Below are 22,649 nucleotides of genomic sequence, written 5' to 3'. Positions count from 1 at the left end.
CAAGGCAGGTGTTGACTGTTCCACGATGGAAACAGTCTACGCTGGATTTTTTTCATGGTACTCCAAAGAGCCCTGCCACTTGAAAAAGACTAGAATCCCACAAAAATGGGACACATTAAATTCTCTAATAAAAATCATACAGCGGATGCTCCAAAATTCCCACCATCCTGTATTCATTGTATCACTCAGCAGTGATGATCCAAACCATATGAGGGGCTCAGTGGATCTGCAGAAACCCAGCAAGGAGGCAGGCCACCCACAGCCATTACTTGCTGCGCTCTTTTCGTCGTTCCTCCCCTCCTAGGTCACGCAGCATTCCTTCGTTGCCCTGGGGATCTCCGTTGAAGAAGCCAACATCATTCACGAAGACTCAGATACTGCAGCATATGCTACCTCCATTTCCCCCTCAACCATCAAAAGGGAACATTAAAAATAAAGCTGTGACAGACAGATGGGCAGACTCGCATAACTTTGTCATTACCTCTCAGTGTCAGGGGGTGAATGAGTGCAGGAAAGGAGGAAAAGCAGAGCAGATGTCCTGATCTGACACAGTATTAATATAGATTAGGCTCTACTCGCTCCTAGTGTGCCATTTCTAAAGACTGGGTGGTGTTACATGAACATTGTTGTCCCTGCGCTTGACAGATATTGTATATATGTCCACATTTTAAAAAAAAAATTTATTGAATGTTTTCAGTCTCGCTGCTTGTGGCTGTCTGTGTTTGATCGTAGATTAGCAATGAAAGGACAGACATGTATGTCATAGTTTTGTTTATTGAACTTGATATATTGCCCAAGGGCAGACCACCTTCACTCCCACTCTTTCCTTCGTCTCTCAGTATTATTCTAACCGCAGCTGTACAGCGAAACATAAGCATTCATTGATAAACCCAGACAGTCAACAAAATAAGGAATGACAGTGCTGGCGAGGCAAATTGCTTCATGTATTCGGATTTGCTAGATACATATAATTATAGGCACTGGATAATAATTTGTAGCTTTGTTGTGGGGAACTTTTGCCTTCTGCTGGATTTACACTACAGAAAGAACAGTTTAGGGTCACTTCAAAAGAACAATGAGATAAGAAATAAGTGTGTCATTTCAATGGGCCATGTCCCAAAACCACACAGAGCAGCCGATAGAAAGAAAAAGGAGAATAAGTATCTCCAAGCTGTGCCCCATTAAAGGCTAAATGAAATTATACAAAGTAAAACATATTGGACCCCAACGGGCAACAAAAAGGTTACATCCAAAGGTTCATCTTTTAATTAATAGTATATAAGGAAACACTGCTGTCTTTAGAAAAACTTAATGTTTTATAAGGAAAAGGCTATTAAAAAACAAGCCCTTTTCATGATTTTTATTATTTAGTGTGGCGTAAAAAGGTTTTGTGAGGTCATATAAGTGCCCTCCGTCTAGTGCTGCAGGGCATGGATCATTTCCCGTCTCTGGAAATTGAGTCAGAGTCAAACTGTGTCCTGCCCTGGCTTATTACTGGCTGAGAGGATCGCCCATCCCAGCAGCATAAATATTTATACAGAGGGGGAACGACATCACTTATTCACAACACATTCATTCACTTAAGGCAGAGCTACTTGCAAAGTTAACTCAGAGCGATCAGCTCTATTTGCCAAAGGACCATCACCTTTTCTTCTAGGTGTTTGCTGAGACAACCTTTTGAGAAGAAGTTTTTAAACTAACTCAGAATACACAATGAACGTTTTGATTTCAGTTTTGGGGGTGATTCTCGCTTTCTGTCAGATTGGGAGGAATCCTGTTAGTGGTGAGTAGATGTTTTCCATTTTTTCCATATGTTGAACAAAATGTCCTATGCTTTAAAAATCATAGCAGAAATGTTGGTAAAATGATCACTGTGAAAGAAGGATTTTGACAAAACCCCAATCCATTTTTCTCCTGTTTTGCATGTACATTTTTGTAAATTCGAAATAAGCTATTTACTACTAATATGTGTTAAAAAACCCTGACATATGTAATATATAGTGTTCTAGATGGTATAATATTTTTAAAAAGACAAAGATTTGTGACAAGACTTATGAAGTGTGATTGACAATCGTTCATGATAACACGATACACTTCCTAAGTGTTCCTGTAACAAAGATAAATATTCCTATAATAATTAACATCTGTTACGGCACCATCTCCAGCTGGGATGTGCTGGCTGCAGCAGAGTCAAGATCAAAGGTGCGACATGGTGCTGATGAGAGGGGTGACCAGGGAGGAGTGCTGTGCCGGGGGACGCCTGGACACAGCGTGGTCCAACACCAGCCTGCCCATGAATGAAGTCAGCCTGCTGGGCTTCCTGGGTATTGTCTCCTGTAAACCATGCAAAGGTAAACAAACCATTGAGAAAGTAATGAGTTGCATCTGCCAAGTATAAGAAGCAAGTTGCATGTACTGCTCTTAGTCACTGCCATTAACTGTAAAAAGATGCTGCCTAATTCTTAACAGTCATATTCTTTCGAATATTTACTGCGCTTGGTCTGCTACTGTAGTTAGTTTAAGGTGAGTACATGGAATAACAGCTGATACCCTAGATATAATTTGCGCACATAAAAACAAAGCTTAAATATCATTGGGTTTCGATTAATACACCGGGGATTCCATTGCATAATGTAACAATTGTGTCTCTTGGAGAGAGAAGGTCCATTTGAGTCATTTGTGAGATATTTACACAATGAGTTCCCAGTGCAGCTTTCTAACAAATTGCAGACGAGGATCAAGGAGAGGCATTATACAAAACTCCAGCTGTCCTGAGAAGCTTCCTGCCATGGAATTTCTGCAAGGTTCATTCAGGTTCGCTTGCAGATAAATTCTGTTTTCATAAGCAGAACTTGCATGTGAACAATGTTTTTTTCTTTTCTTTCCATGTTTAATAAGTTCCACTAAAAAGACAAGACTAGCTACTGGCATTTTTGGATACACTCAGCCCCATGTTTGCCTTGGTGTGTCACATGGCTCATCATGGAGAAGTTGAGATGTGAATTCTGTTTAGATAAATTTTAAATAAGCAGAAAGAACACAGTTAAAGCTTTGTTAAAATGCCTCTTGCATATAAATAAACCGCTGTAACTCATGGGAAATTAATGAGGCTGGTGGAAACCAAAGCTAGTTAAAAAGGAGTCCTGCTTTCTTTCACAAACAGGAAAATGTTTTCCTGCATTCTGAAATTTGCCCAGACACCTGGGAATCATAATGTCCTGCGCTATTTTGATAGTTTGGATTTCTGTAGGAGGAAAACATCAATATTTTCAACCATGTTGTGTCATGCCAAATAAATAACAAGCAATAGCTAGCAACTCTGGACTTTAGTGGCATATGCAGAGGACATGAAGAGAAGGTGTACAGACAGCAAGACAGAAAGGGAGAGATTGAAATCGACCATAGAAACAGACCAGGGGAGTCGAGCAATGAAAACACAGCTTTGAAATAAAACAGGATATTAAAGTACTGTTGGAGACAGGAAATAAGTTCCCGATTGTTTACAGAATCCTCTGGACTCGGAGCTCATCGGGAATCATCTCCACAGACTCAGAAACCCGGGAAGAGACCTGCATGCACTGTCTCATGTTGATTTTGCGCTAGGATTACAGATCGTCCTGTGCTTTGACATTATGAGGTGTCGGAATAGCCTGTAGCTTCCTCGTTTTTCAGCCCGTAAACTTTCCTGACAGCTTTTTGAACTCCTTCCTCACAGCCTCCGCACAGTCTGTGTGCAGCCATACACAGATCTGTTATGAAAACACGCCAGCCTCACATTCCATCGGGCGAGACACCTCTGTGTGTAACGGTCAATAAAGAGATGTGATTATTATAAATATTGTGCAAGGTGGGAATTGTGTTGTGATCTGGGAAAAAACCCAGGTTTCCAGCTTGTTTTGTATGAAAACGCAGGTGAATCACCTGATGTCTGCAGTCTTGTTAATACGGTAACATTACACTGTGCTTTTGTAGAGACATGTGAGGGAGTCAGATGTGGTCCCGGGAAGGTTTGCAAGATGAAGACAGGAAGGCCTCAGTGTGTTTGCTCTCCAGACTGCTCTCACATTACCCGGAGGTATCCTGTGTGTGGCAGCGATGGGAAGACATATAAGGATGAGTGTTCTCTGCTTATGGCGCGCTGTATGGGACACCCAGACCTTGAGGTCATGTACCACGGAGAGTGCAGAAGTAAGTTCATCCTTCCCTGGAAGCTAAGCTGTTTTGTTCTTAAGCATTCCAATTCTGTTGCCCTAATGCCTTTTATTTTTCTTTATTTCCCCAGAGTCGTGCTCCAGTGTTGTGTGTCCAGGAACTCACACCTGTGTGACCGACCAGACCAACAGTGCTCACTGCGTCATGTGCCGCACTGCACCTTGCCCAATACCCATGCCGTCTGAGCACCGTATCTGTGGTAATGACAACGTCACTTACCCAAGCGCCTGCCACCTCCGCCGGGCTACCTGCTTCCTCGGCCGCTCCATAGGAGTCCGCCACTATGGGCACTGCAACAGTAAGATTGCTCAAACACCTGCCAGCTTCTACTTTTTACCTGGCTTTACATCGCTGTGACATTGTTTGCTACAATAAAGTCATTTATGGCTCTTTTTTTGTTTGTTGCAGGTCCATCTCGGAAATTTCACATCTTGGATGGCAGTGAGGAAAACGCAGTCTAGATGGTCGATTCCTGACGCAGCCCCTTTTTGCAGGATATGACCCGATCAAAAAACATTTTTGCTCCACTAGCTTCCCATAAGGAACTTTTTTTTTGACAATCACTCCCCCCTCCCCCCTTTCTACATATTAATGGTAGATGTGATATGAGACACCTCTGTTGGAAGAGAGGTGTTTAATAACACACACATGCCTCTAAAAAGCTATTTTTTGTTAACTATGTTTCAGTTTGGAAAGTGGAGGCAGATGAATGCGTTTGTCATGAGACAGATATATCTCATGAGCTCTTTGGGAGATGTGTGCATATTGTAAATAGAATACCAGTACTATTTATTGGAGAAGGTATTAAAACTCTATTTATGTTTTTTAGCCTGGTAAAAAAAAAAAAAAAAAATGAAAGTAAAAGAAAAAACAAAAATAGTATACCCTATGAAAGCTCTTTGTGGCGGGGCGTGGCCTGCGATGCTGTGCAGGGAAGGTGGACGCACCTGCATGGCATGGCAGGCCACGCCCTGCCACACTCATGCAAAAAAAAAAAAAGTATTTATTGTTTGTTTTTTAATGTACATATATATATATATGAAGTCACTGGGTTTGGCATTTTACAAATATTTTACAGTTTTAAAGGCTCCATTCCCCACAAACAAACATTTTCCCTCAAGTTAATGGAAAGCAAAGCTAATTTTTTCGAAAGCTGATGCTATTTTGTCGTCTGTTCAATTCACCACAAACAACAACGTGGCAACTACAAGTTCAGCTGCACATACTTCATTTAGGGTGGTGAGGACGGGGTTCAGTCTAAACAAATCTGTATAGTCTCTATTCCCCCCTACACATGTTTACTCTGAATCCCAGGCCAAACTCTTGGCCACCCGCTGATCACCGAAATTAACAGTTTTGTTGTGTTTCTGGGAGTCTCACAAGGCTGTTGGTACAACCCAGAGCCCTCTACAATACCTCCTCTGTTGAATGCTTTTTTTTGTTTTGTAAAATATTTTTTGTACGTCATGCAAGTTAGTTCTGATGCTGTTTTGCTGCTTTGATTTGTTTTGAATTTTTTTGTTTTTTGTTTAAATAACTTACAGGACAGACACATGTAATTAGCAGCGCCTGACTTAAAGGAAAATTAAATTTGTCTGGGAATGAAGTACAATTTGGACCAATTGAAAATACCTGATTATATTGCCATCAGAGTCAATCTGCAGAGTCAAGTAGTCAAGTGATCCAATTCAACATATTAAACTCAAAGCAGATGCCTGGATACTCTAAACAACCTTAAAAGTGTACTTTGAAACATGTTAACTTTCCTTCTGTAAATAACAATCTCAAGTGTACCACCTACCCGTGTACCTACTGTGAACTTTGAATGACAAATGCATTAACATATTTTTGTACTGCCGTTGTAAAACAACTTAAAGTTTCATGTGTCACAGTGCGTCTTCTTTCTTTAAAAATCAAAATGTTCTTTTCCCAGCTGCCTTGTTATACCTTGTTATTGCCTCAATTGTAATTTAATAACAATACTTTACGCATGTGAAACAGCATCTGACATGTATTTGATGATATATAAATTTTTCTTAACTGTGTCACCGTCTTAATCACTTCAGCCAAATGAGATCATACTTGCACCCTTAAACAGAACTCATCAGCTGGGGTTTAGGGTGGTGGATCAGGCTCCAGCAGCCAGACAGAGGCTGTCAGTTTATGTGTGCTGTGGTTAGACCTCGTCTTCTGTGCGTGCAGTGGGTGAGTTGCCTTTCTGACATCCCTCGCAAGGCCACATGCGAGAGGAAAGAGAATGAAATCCAGCCTGTCCAGCTTTCCTCCCGTCTCCTCAGGGATATCCCCCGTCCTAGAAAAGGCGGGACGGGTCAGGGGGATGAAGGGTAAAGGAGCTAAGGATTGAATGTTTCGAAGCACTGAGGCCTTGATACTGACTCACTTTCCTGTATAAAGTACCTCCCTTGTTTTTCTGTTTCTAGCCTTCCTCTTCTGAGTCCTGCACTCCGCCATGCAGCAGCATCTGGTTCAACTTTAGGCAGATGTTTATATTCCTGTCCAAGTACCCTTTTATTACACTGGGAATGGAATTAGATGTTTTGTTAGTCCAAACAGGGCAAATAATAATGCCACAGCAAAGCTGTTGTTGTGCCCACTCGTGAAATGTGTTGCTTTTTCAGAAATGTACATTTTAACATCGTTAGTATACTGTGTATAAAAAAGACCCAAACTAATTCAAATAATTTGACTCTGGCATTCTCGCATACACATATTGGTCAGCTTTTGTCATCGAGCAAACAGCCATGATCTCAATATGGTTTACTAGAGTTTTATAGACAAAAGAGGTAGCTAGTGTAGCTACTAAGCCAGTTTAGTTTTCCATTATTAATGTGGAATTCACGTTGCCGTAGCCAAAGTAAAGTCTATCCCCAGCTCTGTATGGTGTCAAAAAATGAGAAAATATCCTTAATACTGTCATCCCAGGTGAAAAATTCTGCCTTCTACTTGCGAAGAAAGTTGGAGTGGAGCTGAAACAGCTTGCATTTTCTATATGTTAATATATTATAACTTTTAACCAACTAGTAACATATTTGTGTAATAAATCTTTTTTAAAAATCCCCACACCTTTGCCATCTATATTATTTACCCCACCAAACTAGTCTCTTTTTTTTTAAGTTTAAAATATGGCACCCCCACAAGAATTTGTAATGAATGTCTACCGCAATAAAGAATTTGCCACACTTTTGAGGCACATATGTTGACATACCTGTGGTCTCCCCGTAAAATCCACAAGTGGAAAACACAGCGAGAGAGGAGTTTTGGTTCACGTGTGCTGACTAACTACGCTCATTTAGGTACATTTTGTTTAAAACAAATTAAAAAAAAATGTTGTTGTCATTATGACTGTGTAACATCTTCACCAGGAACAGCCTGGACATCATTACCACGTAGGCCTCCAGCTGATGTCGGATATGATGGGCCTGTGTCATAGCAGTGGTGGTAATAACATAACCACAGAGTAAACCTATGAGCCATTTCAGAGCAATTCTAATTACATCTACCGCTGACCTCAGGAATGCTGTGCCCACTTTGCTCCATATTTCATTCCTTTTACTACATGTTATGGTTTGTGGTGTATCCAAAGAGGTGTTAGCCTTGCTTCCCCTGGAACACGGTTTTGTGTGTGTGTGGGTGGGTGTATGTTAGTGTGTGTGGGTGTGAGTATGGATTCATCTCTGCTGTTGAAGCTCACCTGTTATGACCAAGGGAAAAGTCATACACGTTACATCAGAGCCCCTTGGTGAGTTGTTTATATCCCTCCAAACACATGCGGCTATAATGTGACGCCCACACTGAAATTTGAAGGATGCGTCATTATCCTGTTCTGATATGTCGAGCTTCTTTCTCAACGACGTCCACATGGTATCATTTCCTCCAACTTGCCATACTACTTCCAGTAACAGCCAACATTTAGATCTGAAACAATGTTGTGATGAAACCCAGTGCCGTGGAGTGTTTTGGAGACCACCCACTCTCTGGATCGCGCCACTGGATTGTAAACATCTCCATCCCACAGCTGAAACTAATAGATATCAGATCCATCACTCCATCAGAAAATATCTGCCTCACACATTATTTCCCAGAGTTGTTCTGTTACATGACGAGTCTTTCAAATTTCCACATGTGCGCAATATTTTACGTCTGACAATAGTTTATTATGCTGACACAATAGCCAGTGCATCAGCCTTTTAGTTTATACTTTTAAATTACAGATGATGTTTTATATATTTCTTGGGAAAGCTTTTTGCTTTTTATTGCTTATCTGGAGTAACATGTTCTTTAGAAGCAAAATAATCTATCTGTCAGGGAACATATCACTGCTGATTATAACTCACTAAAGAGCCTTTATAATAAACAGCAATTAATAATAATTAGGCAATGTTTAGAAGTTTTGTTTCATGCCGTAGAAGTGTTATTTCAAAGCTGATTTTCAGAGATTATTTGTGGATGTCAGGTAAAGACAATGATGTCCAGAAAAATCCCCCAAAAGTTCTGAGAAACGTCTGCGATCACCAAAGCCACTTTCTTTGAGTCATTTGAGGCAACAGTAATGTAAAACTGCAGGCAAGTGTAGTGCAAAACAACAGCGTTATCCAAGTACTGATCATCAACAACAAATCAGCAGAGTTAGGAAGTTGTGTAAATGCTAATTGTCCCAAATTATTCCTGGTGAATTGTTTCACTTCCTCATCATGACCTCTGGCTTCTCTGTGGGCTCTGCGTGTGGTCCGGCCCATATGTACTAGGAATCACAGGGAGAAACCGGACAAGCAAAATATACAGTAAGATTCTCTGCAAAATATAATTCCAGACATAATTATGAAATATTGATCCCTGATGAGTTCACTATTATATTCAAAAAACTATTGAGGGAATGTCTAGTCGTGGTTTTTAAAGTCTCTGGGAGCATTTATGCTGGGAAAATAGGCGCTTGTTGTTTCTCTGCCTTGACATTTGACAAGGTAAGTAAATTAGCTCTGGTTTGGGTTTGTGCTGAAATATCACACTGCACAAGTGAAAAGTCAGTCAAGTGTGATAATGGGGCTCTATTACATTCCTAACCTTGACTCAAATGAAGTCCAATTGTGCTGTTTGAGGCTTGGAGAGCTACCAGACCACGGCCAGTTTCACATCAGCTTTTCAGGTGGCTCACTTACAGAAACAAGAGTGAAATACCTTTTTTTATTAGCTTTGGCCAGCTACCTGCTTGTTTATCATGGAAAGTTGGATAGTTATGATGGAAAATTGCTTGAGCATTTATGTGCTGTCGTGTGTTACAGCATACCATGTAAATTCAGTAAAGATGAGAATGGAAAAGTTGCCTTTTCATTTCATTTCTCCTGCTCATTAGGAACTTCTGCAATAGCCACCAGGACACACCTAATTAAATCACCTGTTCAGAGAACCTTTGTTAGCTGAAGAAAAATGTACCAACGACAAGCTCAGGAGATTCATATGGCATCTATTCCCCAGAATGCTAAGCTTAACATCTTATAAACAAACAGATGGTTTAAATGAACTGACACCGTGTTTAGCGGACACTCTAGTGGTGTATAGCATACGCTTTTGCTGGTACGAGACACACAAACATTGTTGATGCTCTATGAGTATTATGGCACTCTGTAGTTTCATTCATGCAGACAGACATACAATACCTTTACACATCTATACAAAACATGTAAAAGCCATGGACTTTTCTACATAACAGAACAATATAGTGACCTTGATGTCACCCACTGGTTTGTGGACTCTGCATTTAAAGTTTGGGGTGTAGCATTGTGGCTAACACCAGCGGCTACATTTGAGCGAGAAGTGAGGGTGCTATGTTTTCTATGCTATGGACTGGTTAGCAACATTTACTATGTATGGGTGAAAATGCACCTACTCAGATATTTTCTGATTAATACTAAGTAACACACAAATGAAATGCTTACATTTCCATCCTTCCCTTTTCTTCCAATTATTTAATTCAGGTCACGGTTGGGTTACAGCCTATCCCAGCTGTCAAAGGGTGAGACGTAGGTTACGCCCTGCACGGCTCGCCAATCTGCTGCAGGGTTACTTGAATTTCACTCACCAGATTTCTTGGATGAAGAATCTGTGCAATCAGGCAGCACACTAGTATTTGCCAGCTAACTGCATTAAATAAGCTCTAGAAGCCATTAGCACCAATAACACTGTCAAGATATCCAGGTTAGCGGCTTCCAATAGCTGGGGTGACTATCAGACATAGGTTTTTTTGTTTGGTTTCTTTGTACCAAGTATTTTAAAAAAAGTTTTAAAAAGGTATAGTGATATTCTTTATTGTGGTGGGGGGGGATTAACTTGCTTTATGTCTCAATGTCTCAACTCTGGATTTCCCACTTTACCCAACTCAAAACATTTAGTCATTAAACTAGAACATCTAGATGATGTATTTGTACTGTCTCTTTGACAAACTTGTTAAACTCCAGCAGCTTGAGTGATTCACACATGGCTTATGTTGTCTTTGTAGCACATTCAGTGGTTCTGAGACTGTATTCAGCAACCTATTACTTACATGGTTTCTTTATTGTAAACTGTAACTGTAGCTTATTTCCTCACGGTATCAATACCCACTTAGATTTGAATATACTCTTCATTCCTCATGGAGAATGAGTGACTCAGTGACTCTTCCTTTCCAATCATACGAGCAAACCCAAAATTTCTACGTTGAAGTTTATGCAGAAAATGATTACAGTTTTTTTTTTCCTGTGGTAACACTGATGTTTGACCAGGCAAATGTATGACAGTTCATCCGGTGGTTCTTAAACAGAAAAATAGAAATAAAAATGTAATGGTGGTTCTTGAGGAAAAAATCAGGAGGATCCAAAGTTAGATGGCACTGAAGCAAATACAAAAAGACACTGATTGGGTCAAGGGCATAAAAAACACACTCTTAATGATCAGGACTGATCAGGACCACGACTTAATGCAACAACTGCTTAATGAAACCAGACAAAATCAAAGTTTGCCAAAACATCTGCAGTTACCACAAACACTCCACTACAACAAGTCATTTGAAACTAAGTAGCTAATTGTACACATGTGTTCCTCTAGCAACATCTATATTTTGATAGCTGCTCAGTGATGTAATCCTAAACACTTATGTACTAACGCTGTACCATGGAGGTTTATCCTGAAACATGCAGAGTGGAAAAACATCGCTGGGATGCCTGCTGTGATTCACATATGATTATAAGCTGTGCATATCTTCATGTTCTTAGACGTACAAGTTTTATTTTGTTAAAGAGAGCTTTGACCATCACTAATGTTTTGGCTGTATGTTTGTGTGTGTGTGTGTGTGTGTGTGTGTGTGTGTGTGTGTGTGTGTGTGTGTGTGTGTGTAATGCACAAGTTTTGTGACACATGGCATCAGACAGAGTATGTCTGGAGGAAGAGAGAGTCTTCGATGGGTGGGACTGAAAACAAGTGACGCATGACTAAGAGGCCCAGGAAGTTCCAGCAGGCGGCTGTTATTGCTGAGTGTCTGCATGTGTGTGTATTTATGTGTGTATGTTAGTGTGATTCTGGGGCCCCGGGGAACAGTGTGGGGCAATCCTGGCGGGAATGTCTGGAAAAACTTGATGGAGTGACAAAAGCAGCAGTGTCCCTTGCACCATATCTGTCTGCTCCCTTGGCTGCGACACTTTGCTGTCTTTTTGAGTTCAATATAAATTAAGCTATTAAAAGTAGGTCATGAAAATACCAAATATTGTATTTAGGAGTTACTTCATGTGAATGTAAGCGTGCAGATTAATCAGACTTAAAAAAAAAAAAAGTCTTATTAATTAATTCATTAAAAGTCTGACTTAAAAAGGTAAAAGCTGCTTTATCGCAGCTCCATGAAAAAACAGACTAAATTATTTTCAACTATTGCAAAGTTTTAGGGTAAATATCCAGTGTTTAAAAGCAACTTTAAACTTCTATACCTAAAACTATGATGTAGAAGGTCTCTTGGTAGTTGTTTTCTGCTGCCCACATGACCTCATTCTGACCCACGGTCACTCAGTCCCCAGATTGCATTGCTACAATGAGCATTCAACTGCAATGGCAGTGACGCACTGGGTTCAGGGAGACAATAGCTTACCTCAGTCTGGCAGACATAGCAAACCTCGGTGCTATCAGACTCTCTCTAATCTCAGCCCATGGGACAGTCGTGTCTTTCCTGCTCCCACATGGCCAGATCAGACACAACATCAACCTAGAGAGCACATTAGGAACTAACTTGGTTACATTGTTAGCTTTGCTGTGTGGCAACATCCAGCATTTTTTTTCCAGTGATTCACTGTGCCATACCATACTTTAAGCTATTGATTGGTTTACTGACTTTTTTTTTGCATAACACATTTACAGATATACATGGTTATTTGTTGTTTGTGCAAAATAGCAAACACTAAACACAAAAAAATACCCGAGGCTGGGTGCATATAGGCCTGCTGTTACCAAGAGCATGAAAGCAAATGTTTTCATGTAAAAATCAGGCCAGAAGGGTTTAGAAACCTGATTGGCCAATGGCTGGTCAGATGGGAACTCCTACTTGCTGTCAACATGTGATGTGACTCCAGACTTATGTGATATGTTTATAGCCATGAGTCTGCTGTTAAGGTAATCTCATTAAGGACACCTGTGTATAATAAAAATATTGCTTACATTTTAGCTGACAACCTCAAAAATAAAAACAGACCTGAAAACAAAGTGTAATCAATCATTTTGCTCTCCAGCCCTTATGCAACTATGTGATGTCTGAGACCTTTCACTGCTATCTCAGGGCCACCAGATTGATGAAGAATTTAAAACAACACAACATTTTTTCCTGTGTGAGTGACTACTTATTTTACTGTCTTCTGTCTCAGGTTTGACACTTGATGATATTCCAATAACTGCTGTCAAACAGTGACACATGAAAAATACAAAATCCACATTTGATGAAATAGTTTTGTTCAAAAACAGATGCTACAAAACCTTTAAATACTTGGAGCATGCCTGTTGGCTCATAAGGTGGTTGACAGTAATCCAATGGAAAAGTAGCATGTGTCAAAATAAATCTAGTGTGCTGCCAAATTGCAAAAACACATCTCTGGTTGTCATGTGAAGACGGTGAGCAGGGGGGCAATGAACCTGCAGGGATAACACGAGTTCAGTGGAGACACTGTGTGGTGATACAGATTCACTGGGGGTAATTATATTGACCAGTCTCCAGTTCCTTAAGGCTTTTAAGCTAACATATTAGTATGAATCCTCATTTACAACAGGCAAAAACTAAACTGCATATTTATTATTTATCATGGGACAGAAATGAGAAACTTGTCAAGAGTGAGTAGTATCTTTAGTCACTGGCTACACTGTGAAATACCCTCAAGTCACCACTTGATACACAAAAGCACCACCATGTGGTGGCATTTTGTAAACCACATGTGTGATTTTTTAAAGCACACATTCTAATTGTAATACATACATATATATTTAATAACCAATAACTGTCAGATCTATTCAACCCAACTGCCATAATGATATTTCAGGAGCTCATTCCTAGCATTCTTCATGAAACTATACAATAACTCTTTTTTTCTGTGACAGGCATAAGATTTCACACTCATATTTCTGTATCATACCTTCTTGTAGCTGTTTGTCATATTTATTGTGTACACACTATTTATTAATTCAAATTCTTTTTACTCTCTAACTTGTGTTTTTGTTTATTTTTTGTAATCATTTTTGTATATACAATTTTTTTTAATACTTTATCCCACTGCTGTAATGCAATAATTTGCCTTGTGGTTGTGGAATCTATCTATCTATCTATCTATCTATCTATCCATCCTTCCATCCTGTCAGTAAGGGAAACTGAATGTTGAGGTTTACCAATGGCAACATTTATGGCACCATCCACAGTCACTATTAACTTAATTCTATCTATGTTATTTTTGTTTTTATTTTTGTATTTTTTATGGCAAAGTTTTTATATGACAGTGTCAGCAGTTCACTGTGAACTACAATGTTTACGTCTAATATTTTTTGGAATATCGAAGTCCAGTAACATGAATTGTCCCTGTTAAATAAATAAAACTTAACAAATCCATGTAATCTATTACAAAATATTAAACTGACTATAACATTTCATTGCATTCTATGTCGACAATAGCTTTATTAAAGCCTCACATTGTAATATTAAGTGTTTATGTTCACTCACAAGGTCGGCGTCATTTCTAGCAAGTTCGCGTGGTGTCCTGATTGTCCTTTTCGGGGCTCCGTAGTTTTTCCTCTTTACCTGTTTAGTAGCTAATGATGGCTGAAGCTCCTCCATGGCCCAGCCGGTTTTTCTGTCATAGATGCTCAGCAGAGATCAGTCCTCGGCTTCCCGTAAGTGTAGTGGATAAAAATTGTAGAGAATAAAATTTGGACAAACGGAAAACGCGATGGCATCGGCGGTACTTTCTTATGTATTGTTTTAGTAAGAGGACAACAATTAGCATGCTAACGGTATTAGCAGATTCCTACGATGTAGCGTTTATCTCGCCAGCCCTGCCCAGTTAGTTAGCTACTCCTCTAAATAGAGGATCGGCTGTTATACAACGTCAAACTGCGTAAGCCTCACTGACAGATGGATTTCTAATTTGTAATATCTTTTAAAAAAAATGCTGGTCCTTATTTGATGGGATTTCGATGGGTATTAGCCTGACCGCTAGCTACACTTACTAGCAGTAACTAACGGTAGAATTGGAATCTTTATAATTATAGACTTCGGGACTTTCTTATATCGGAAAATTCTTTTCAAACTGAACAGGTTTTTTTTTAATCGCTTGTGTGCATGTTTCTGTCAGTCCAGCTGAAAGGATCTGTCACAGGATGCTAAACATGCCGTTTAGAGTGTCAAATATCAGCTAACGGTTTGTGTAGGGTGGTGAAAATGACTTGAAATGTGCTGTTGTGTATGTCTCTAACATGTGAACAACTAGTGACTTTTTATTCTTGGCTTTTTTGAAGAACATAATTCAAGTGTAACTGGTTGCAGTTGTTATTCATTCCACTAGTGTTGGTTGATAATATCGAAAATTTGTTCATATTTGTTTTGATATTACTGATATTATATAAATGTACATATTACGATGGATTATATGTAAGCTATATAAACGTATGTGATAAAATTTCATTTTGACCAGTCAGACTTCCACTTCTGTTTTTGATGTCTTCTCAGTTAACTGAGATAAAAACGGGGCACAAGGGACAGAAAATATCTTGAACAGTATTGGGTAATGCAAATTAAACTATACTGAAAATGTGTAGGGAATGACTTTATTCATAATTTTTCCTATTAGAAATATATTTGTAAATGCGATTTTTTTGTAACAGATGTTATGAACTTCGTTTATCGTTTTTGTAAACCGTGACAAATGCATGTCAAAAACTTAAAGGGAACTCCGGCTATTAAGACATGTTTGCGCTAAAATATGTACTGTGCTTTCAATAAAACATGTGTGATATTAAAATACACCAAATGTTTTCCTTTTAAGCACATTTGATATAAAACCGATTTACCAGTAGGTCGCCATTGTTATTTACTTCTCAATGCACTCTGGGTAGTGATGTCATACGGTTGCACCGCATCCAGTTAGCAGCACACTGGAAATGGCTTCTGTTCAACCTTTCCAGTTTGAACCAGAGCAAACCCAGAGAGAGAATGAAAATAGTCAACCAGCACTTAGTTTAGATGAAAACAATCCGCCACACGAGGACGAGAGAGTGAGGGAAAACTACTGGTGCCTATGCAGCTATTGCTTGCCAATGGCAACAGCGACTGAGAGCGTTTGTTGTAAAGCACCAAAACTTTTTGAAGCCGTATGTCTTAATCCACATGTTCTTTGGGCGGCCCTTGTTAGCCTCCATGACCGGTATCCGGTCTTTAAGTGATGACATTATGACAACACAACATTATGAATCGTGTTTCTGGGCCCAAAGTAGTCTGCATTTAATAAGACTGTTGTGTTTTTAACACGTTTCAATGCTTTGTATCTTATTCGATTTAATCTCAACAATCCCCTAAAAACAGTCAGTGATCACTGTCGGCTTCTCACGGTTTGTATTACCGCTAATCACTTTAAAGCTCGGTTTTCAAACCCTTACGATGTAACTAGCCCAGCCGATGCAGCAGCATTATATTAATGACTAACCTTATATTGTTGATGGATTATCTCGGTGGTTCTACCAAATCGTAACCAGGTCACTAATAGGCAAGTTAGTTAATACGGTTGCTACACTTTAAAAAACAAAACAGGTTAACTGAACGAAAGCACCTATACTACCGACAACCAATACACGTCATCGTCCCAGAATGCATTGTGTGCGAAAAAACATGGCTGCTCCCACGGCTCCAAAATAGTTTTAAATAACAAAGATTTCATGAATAACAAAAAAAATGTAGTTATTCTCAAGTATGTTTTTATGTAGTGGAGATAATTTGTAACATATTTAGAGTAACTTGTAATAATAGTCGGGGTTCCCTTTAAAAAATAACCCCCCACCCCAATAATTTTTAAACCATGGAACTAAACTGAAATGACCAAACCTACTCCAATTAAGTGAGAAAAACTATATCTATCTATCTATCTATCTATCTATCTATCTATCTATCTATATATATATATATCAAAGAGACATCTTCTATTTTTTTAAGCTGACCTGAAACAGGTCACCTAGGAGGGATCCTACTGCGATGCTCATCTACCGTAGCTAGCTTGTTTTTGATATGGAGGAGTAGTGGCTCTGACCCCTACTTTAATGACTGAGCTCCTCATCCTGTCTCAAAGGCTGACCCAAGCCACCCTTCGAAAGAAGCTAATTTCCGCCTCTTGTATGCATGATCTTATTCTTTCAGGCTCTATACCCACGTGTAACCATACACAAGTTAATATATTTATTTATTTATTTATTTTTCCTTTTAGAAACAACAGCAGCACATAGACTGCACTAACACGTCCCACCACATTAGAATAAAATGCATTTAAACAACTGTTTTATTTACAGTCCATCACACTTTAAACAAAAGTAATCGGTGAAAATACTTGCAATTGATTTTCTTTTTTTTTAACCAAAACCCTGAAAGTAAGCTTTTCCAGTCTAGGGTATATGTTAAGCATAAGTTGCTTAACATATACCCTGATGTAGCCTGTGGAGTCACTTGCAAATATGTAAGATTTAAATGACAAGCAGTTATGTGATCATTTTTTGATTAAAGGTTAAAGTTGCCTTTTGTCTGTTTTCAGTCTTTTTTTTTTTCTGGATAGCTTGAATGAAAAATAAATTGTATTAATCAATGCTGGCTGCAGATGCATTAACTCTTACAGTTAAAATAGTATGTAGCATTTGCAGATAAATCAATTGATCTCTTTGTAAATTGTGAGTGAGGAAGCAAAGAAAGTATTTTGTAGGGAATAATGTTACATGAATGGCAATAATTATTACACTTCGCAAAGAATGTACATCTTGTTATTAGAATTGAAAGGTTTTTTTTCCTCACAATCAGAGAATAGCATTATGTGTTTGCTCATACTACTGTCTTGTTTTACAGGAGTATACATGTCCAAGATGTGAGTCAGGGTTTATTGAAGAACTGCTGGAAGAAAGAAGGTGTGTAAAAAGTGTATATTGAAAACAGTTTAACCCTGTGTAAAACAAATTTAGTAGTTTTTGTTGATATATGTCTGTATATTTCCTATTTCTCGAAAGGAACAAAGAAATAAATCACATCATTTCCTAAAGGGATTTTTAAAGTATTCTGATTCTGATTTTATATATATATATATATATATATATATATATATATATTATTTATTTATTAGAAAATCAGTAGGATGAGCATTCCATAATTAGTTGTAGATGATGAAATTTAGGAAACCTCCAGTAGCAGAAATAGAAAGCAAACTAATTCACTTGCTTAAATATAAATGTTTCCGTATGTGCTTTGCATATACTGTGAAATGGAAGATTGTGTTATTTTCTTCCATTAAAGGGTGGCCTAAAAAATCTAATAACTAATCTGATGTAATCAACATATGGCCATGAGTTTTTGTCCTTTTTTAGGTGTCTTTAATGATGTTATCCTCTAAGTTGTACATGGTAACAGTTTGCAAAAAGTAAATAATCTAGAAAACAAAGTGAAATGGCAGCAAAACATTACAAATATATAAAAGGATAAAAACGTTGACACATGGTCATTTCCTTTGATGTCACTGGGTCTAAACATAACACTCTCAATGATGTTCCCCTGTTTAGTGCTGACAATGGCTCCATGTCTACCATCTCCAGCGGGCCCCAGAATCAACAACCATTTGAGGTTTCTAACCCATTCTTTATTCAGACTCTGTCTTTATCATCTAACCTCCCCCTGTTTTGTACCGCTCTGCCTCTGTTATGCACACTATTGTGTAACAGAGTCAGCATTTCTTAAAACTGCTTCCAGTGACGTTTGTGCTAATATGTTATCATGCATGATGAACTTTGTCTTGGAGTTTGCACTTTAGCTTTTGAAGCTGCAGTTTTGAGCTTTACAGTGTATTTTATTGAATAATTTGTCTAGCTTTACTTTTCCCTGTTAAAAATAGGCATCAGTAATCTAAAGATTTTTTTTAAAAGTGATAGTTACTCAGGCTTTAATGATCAGTAAACAGGGAAATGCTGCAAGTCAGCATTCTGTGACTGTACCATTGGTGAACCTTGACCTAATTATCAACCAAACCATTAACTTTCAAAGTGTTTTTGTATTGAATGTAAAAGTTTGGTGTTTGTACTCCAAAAGCTTCACTTGTTTGTACCAAGTCAGTGTGTTTGCTTTCATTTATTTGTGTCCCAGAATGCGGACCAGCACCTGTTTACATTCCCTTCAGGCTATGGCCAGTTTGCCCTGGGTGTCTTTGATGATAGCTTTGACTTTGGGGCTGGACTCACAACAGAGGATAACAGGGATGCTGAAAACCGTCGGGAAAGGGAAGCTGCATCTCGGCAACGATATGGTGCCAGGCAACCAAGAAGTCGCCATGGTTCAAGACGACAAGCAGGGAGACACGAGGGAGTTCCCACTTTAGAGGGGTAAAGAGTGCAGATTGTGAAGTGAAGCGGTGTTTTGTTTCGTTTCGTTTTGTTTTGTTTGTGCTTGCTGGGCAATTTATTAATATTCCTGCCTCCTACTTTGTCATATCTTTTTATGTTCTTTTTCATAGAATCATTCAGCAGCTAGTAAATGGAATAATTGCACCTACGGCAATGCCAAACATTGGTGTTGGACCCTGGTGAGTTTGTGAAATAGATGTGTTAAAATAGAGTGGGAGTTCACACCAAAATGTGCTTACTTTGTTCTAATGTCCCATTCTTTTTAAAGGGGTGTTCTTCACTCAAATCCTATGGACTATGCCTGGGGTGCTAATGGATTAGATGCTATTATAACACAGGTATTCTTTTAGAAACTTTGTTTTTTAAGTGATTGTATTAACATTGTAGATACTGATGCGAATGAAATGTGTCTTTCAATTTATCCTCCTTTCTAATATTCTCCTTTCTTTAATGTTTAGTTATTAAATCAGTTTGAGAATACAGGACCACCACCTGCTGATAGAGATAAAATAAAAAGTCTTCCTACAGTACAAATTACAGATGAGCATGTTGGTAAGTTAAAAAAGTTACAACAGCTTTGCAGGCTATTGCAAGTATGTCATCAGATTTCAGTTGTTTGACTTATTCTTTTTAATCAAGTATGACTATTTATTTGTAGATTTATGTAAATAACTTTAGGGTATTCTAAGTCACTATTTTACTTTAAAAATACTAATAATGGGAATATACTTGCTCCTAACTTAACAAATGTTTCCACTGGATATTAAAGAATATGGAGCTTTTCCTGAAAAATAAGTCCTAATGCTATTTGCCTGTCAGTAAAAGTTTCATCCAGAACTAACTGTTGACCTATTTGCACCATATTTAACTATATTTTTTGACATTTCAGCTTCAGGACTGGAATGTCCAGTGTGTAAAGAAGATTACAGTGTTGGTGAAAATGTGAGGCAGCTCCCATGCAATCACATGTTTCACAATGATTGCATAGTCCCTTGGTTGGAACAGGTACTAGACATCATCTATTCAGTATTCTTTACCCTTACAGTAAATATTCAGTTGTTGCTGACTGAAACATTGGGCTAAATGGGACTCTAAAAAGGTTTTATATTTTTCTCCAGCATGACACTTGTCCAGTGTGCAGGAAAAGCTTGAGTGGACAGAACACAGCAACAAACCCTCCAGAACTATCAGGGATGAATTTTACCTCCTCCTCTTCCTCTTCCTCCTCCTCCTCCTCCTCATCCTCCTCAACACCCCAGTCCTCAAGTTCAACCAGCAATGAGAACTCCACAGATAATTCGTAGGAAGAACATGTGTCACCCCATGAGCTGTTTTTAGCTCTCAGGCTGCTGTACTTCAGAGCAGTGACCTCCATCCTCTCCCTGCCGAAGGGCCGAAACCTGAGTGCATCTCCCCAGGAGCACTCACGCTGATTCACGGATAAGTGATACATGAGGCCCATGTATTTCTGCCCATCCTGTTGCTCCCACCTTCATCAGGATTCTGAACAAAGGAAGGGCAGAGGCCTGGAGTGCACCTTCAGTCAGGGAGGATGCATAGAAGCATGGATACTTAAAGAGGCTTGATCTGCCTGAATCACCTCATACAAGAAGAGAAAAAAAGAATCCAAAGGTAGAAAACTAGAACAAGACAGTTGCTGTTCTTTTTTTATTTCTCATTTTTCAATCTCTTGATTTGTTTGTTTTATGATGACCCACTTTTTTCAGTAAAGCAAGAGAATAATAAAGCTATCCCTTTTTAAGGAGCATTCATATCTCGCATATTAAATGACCCAAAATGCACTATAGTGCACTGCTTAAGCGTGCACTTTGAACTTACATTGAAACAATATTATATCTGACCCCTTTAGCTCTTTAAAAAAAAAAAAACTGACAATAGTTTCTATAATTATTTTATTGTCAACCTGTACTTGCTATTTTAAGATTACCTGAATCACACAGGTACCATTGTTTGCACTTGAAATGATCTGTTAAATTGCAGTAAATTTTTTATCAATTGCCACATACTTTATGATTTATATTTGCAACCATAAAACATGTTTCCACATATGATACACGTGATACATTTTGAAACATTTCTGTGCATTTTAATTTAAACATAAATATTTTCAAAAGTTGCCAGTTGAATACCTCTTGATTTGCAGTATGATCATGTACAGACAAAACTGTCTAACAGATGAAAATAAAGATGTTTGGGTGCTAGCACTCATTTCCTGTAAGTCATTCTTAGGGTGTGGTTACAATACTCTAAAGGCTTTCCAATAAGTCTTACAACAACAGTGTTTTACGTGTATTCATTTTTTTATACTCTGACTGTGGTGCTGTGGTTTAAAAACTAAATGGTAGTGCAGTAATCATAAAAACTGGGTCATTTTAAAAGAGGAGAGGTTAAAACATACCCTCTTGATACCCTTTTGTTCAAGTACCAAATAAAAAAAAAAAAACTAATGATATGGTGACCTTTTAAGTTGTTCTGGTTCACAGTCTAAATTATTTGTTCCTGTCATGACGCCTTCAAAGCTGTCCAGAACAGCCAAGCATCAACCAAGGAACAATGACCCCATTAGTGAGCACTGCTGGACCTGTTTTCAATGCATAATAAGATTTTGTGATAATTTTGTACTTTCAAAGTAAGGCCTGGTCCAAAGGCATGCAGCTAGTAAACAGATTCTATATTAAATCCTTCACTGGTGTACTTGCCTGTCTAATGTTATCAAGAAGCCAATAAATTCTGTTTCCTTTAATTGTTTAGCCATATGGGTGTATTTCCTCTACATTGTACTGCACATCAGGGGTTTTATGTTCAAAGAGGGCATTGTTATGGACAGAACACTGATCTTACTGGAAGACAGATGAATACATATAGCTCAGAGTTTGCTCTCACAAGGGGAAATTACAGATTCATAATCTTTCTTTAAAAAAAAAAACTATACAAAACATTGTTGACCTTGTTTTTTTGCCTTCTAGCTGTGAAGCTGGAATATATCAGGCTTATTAAATATTTGGTTGCTGTAGATTCAGTGGTTCTGGTGCCAGTTAAAAGTCTAGACTTATGATTTTAAAAAAATACATAATGTGAATATGTATTGGCTTTATTTTTCTAGAGCTGCAGGTTTTGCAAATCTTTTAATAACAGAAACCTGAATAAAATGAAAATATTTAAATATTTCATGTTGGAGTATTTTTTATATTTCCAGAAGAATTATCTTATTTAACCCCCGCGACCCTGAAAAGGATAAGCAGAAGCAAATGGATGGATGGATTATCTTATTT

At 38.4% G+C, this 22,649-nt stretch overlaps 2 protein-coding genes across 2 annotated transcripts in view; both read left to right on the top strand.

Moving 5' to 3' along the window:
* LOC120747062 (E3 ubiquitin-protein ligase RNF126-like) overlaps positions 1–22,303 on the top strand; it is a 31,207-nt gene extending 8,904 nt beyond the window's left edge. Inside the window, exons 2-11 of the mRNA XM_040052665.1 lie at positions 3,988–3,993; positions 14,533–14,613; positions 17,819–17,877; positions 18,523–18,583; positions 19,100–19,335; positions 19,467–19,535; positions 19,625–19,694; positions 19,815–19,908; positions 20,246–20,361; positions 20,475–22,303. Coding sequence (XP_039908599.1) covers positions 14,536–14,613; positions 17,819–17,877; positions 18,523–18,583; positions 19,100–19,335; positions 19,467–19,535; positions 19,625–19,694; positions 19,815–19,908; positions 20,246–20,361; positions 20,475–20,660 — 969 coding nt within the window. The 5' untranslated portion in view covers positions 3,988–3,993; positions 14,533–14,535 and the 3' untranslated portion in view covers positions 20,661–22,303. The remainder of the gene's footprint in view (positions 1–3,987; positions 3,994–14,532; positions 14,614–17,818; positions 17,878–18,522; positions 18,584–19,099; positions 19,336–19,466; positions 19,536–19,624; positions 19,695–19,814; positions 19,909–20,245; positions 20,362–20,474) is intronic.
* Positions 1,553–6,257, top strand: fstl3 (follistatin-like 3 (secreted glycoprotein)). The gene is made up of 5 exons (XM_040052666.1): positions 1,553–1,783; positions 2,166–2,351; positions 3,973–4,188; positions 4,283–4,510; positions 4,621–6,257. The coding sequence occupies exons 1-5, from the start codon at positions 1,714–1,716 to the stop codon at positions 4,671–4,673; spliced, it is 753 nt and encodes a 250-aa protein (XP_039908600.1). The 5' UTR covers positions 1,553–1,713; the 3' UTR covers positions 4,674–6,257.
* Positions 22,304–22,649: the final 346 nt, after the last annotated feature.

This window comes from Simochromis diagramma, unplaced genomic scaffold, assembly GCF_900408965.1.
Source record: "Simochromis diagramma unplaced genomic scaffold, fSimDia1.1 OVJJ01000419.1, whole genome shotgun sequence".
In the NCBI taxonomy this organism is placed as follows: Eukaryota; Metazoa; Chordata; class Actinopteri; order Cichliformes; family Cichlidae; genus Simochromis; species Simochromis diagramma.
This window is presented reverse-complemented; position numbering and strand designations above follow the sequence as displayed.

What these genes read in the sequence shown, in the direction of transcription:
- fstl3 (XM_040052666.1), top strand. Translation starts at nt 1,714, where the DNA reads ATGAACGTTTTGATTTCAGTTTTGGGGGTGATTCTCGCTTTCTGTCAG. An exon ending in CTCCTGTAAACCATGCAAAG is followed by an intron (nt 2,352 to 3,972) that starts GTAAACAAACCA and finishes GTGCTTTTGTAG; the next exon opens with AGACATGTGAGGGAGTCAGA. An exon ending in CCACTATGGGCACTGCAACA is followed by an intron (nt 4,511 to 4,620) that starts GTAAGATTGCTC and finishes TGTTTGTTGCAG; the next exon opens with GTCCATCTCGGAAATTTCAC.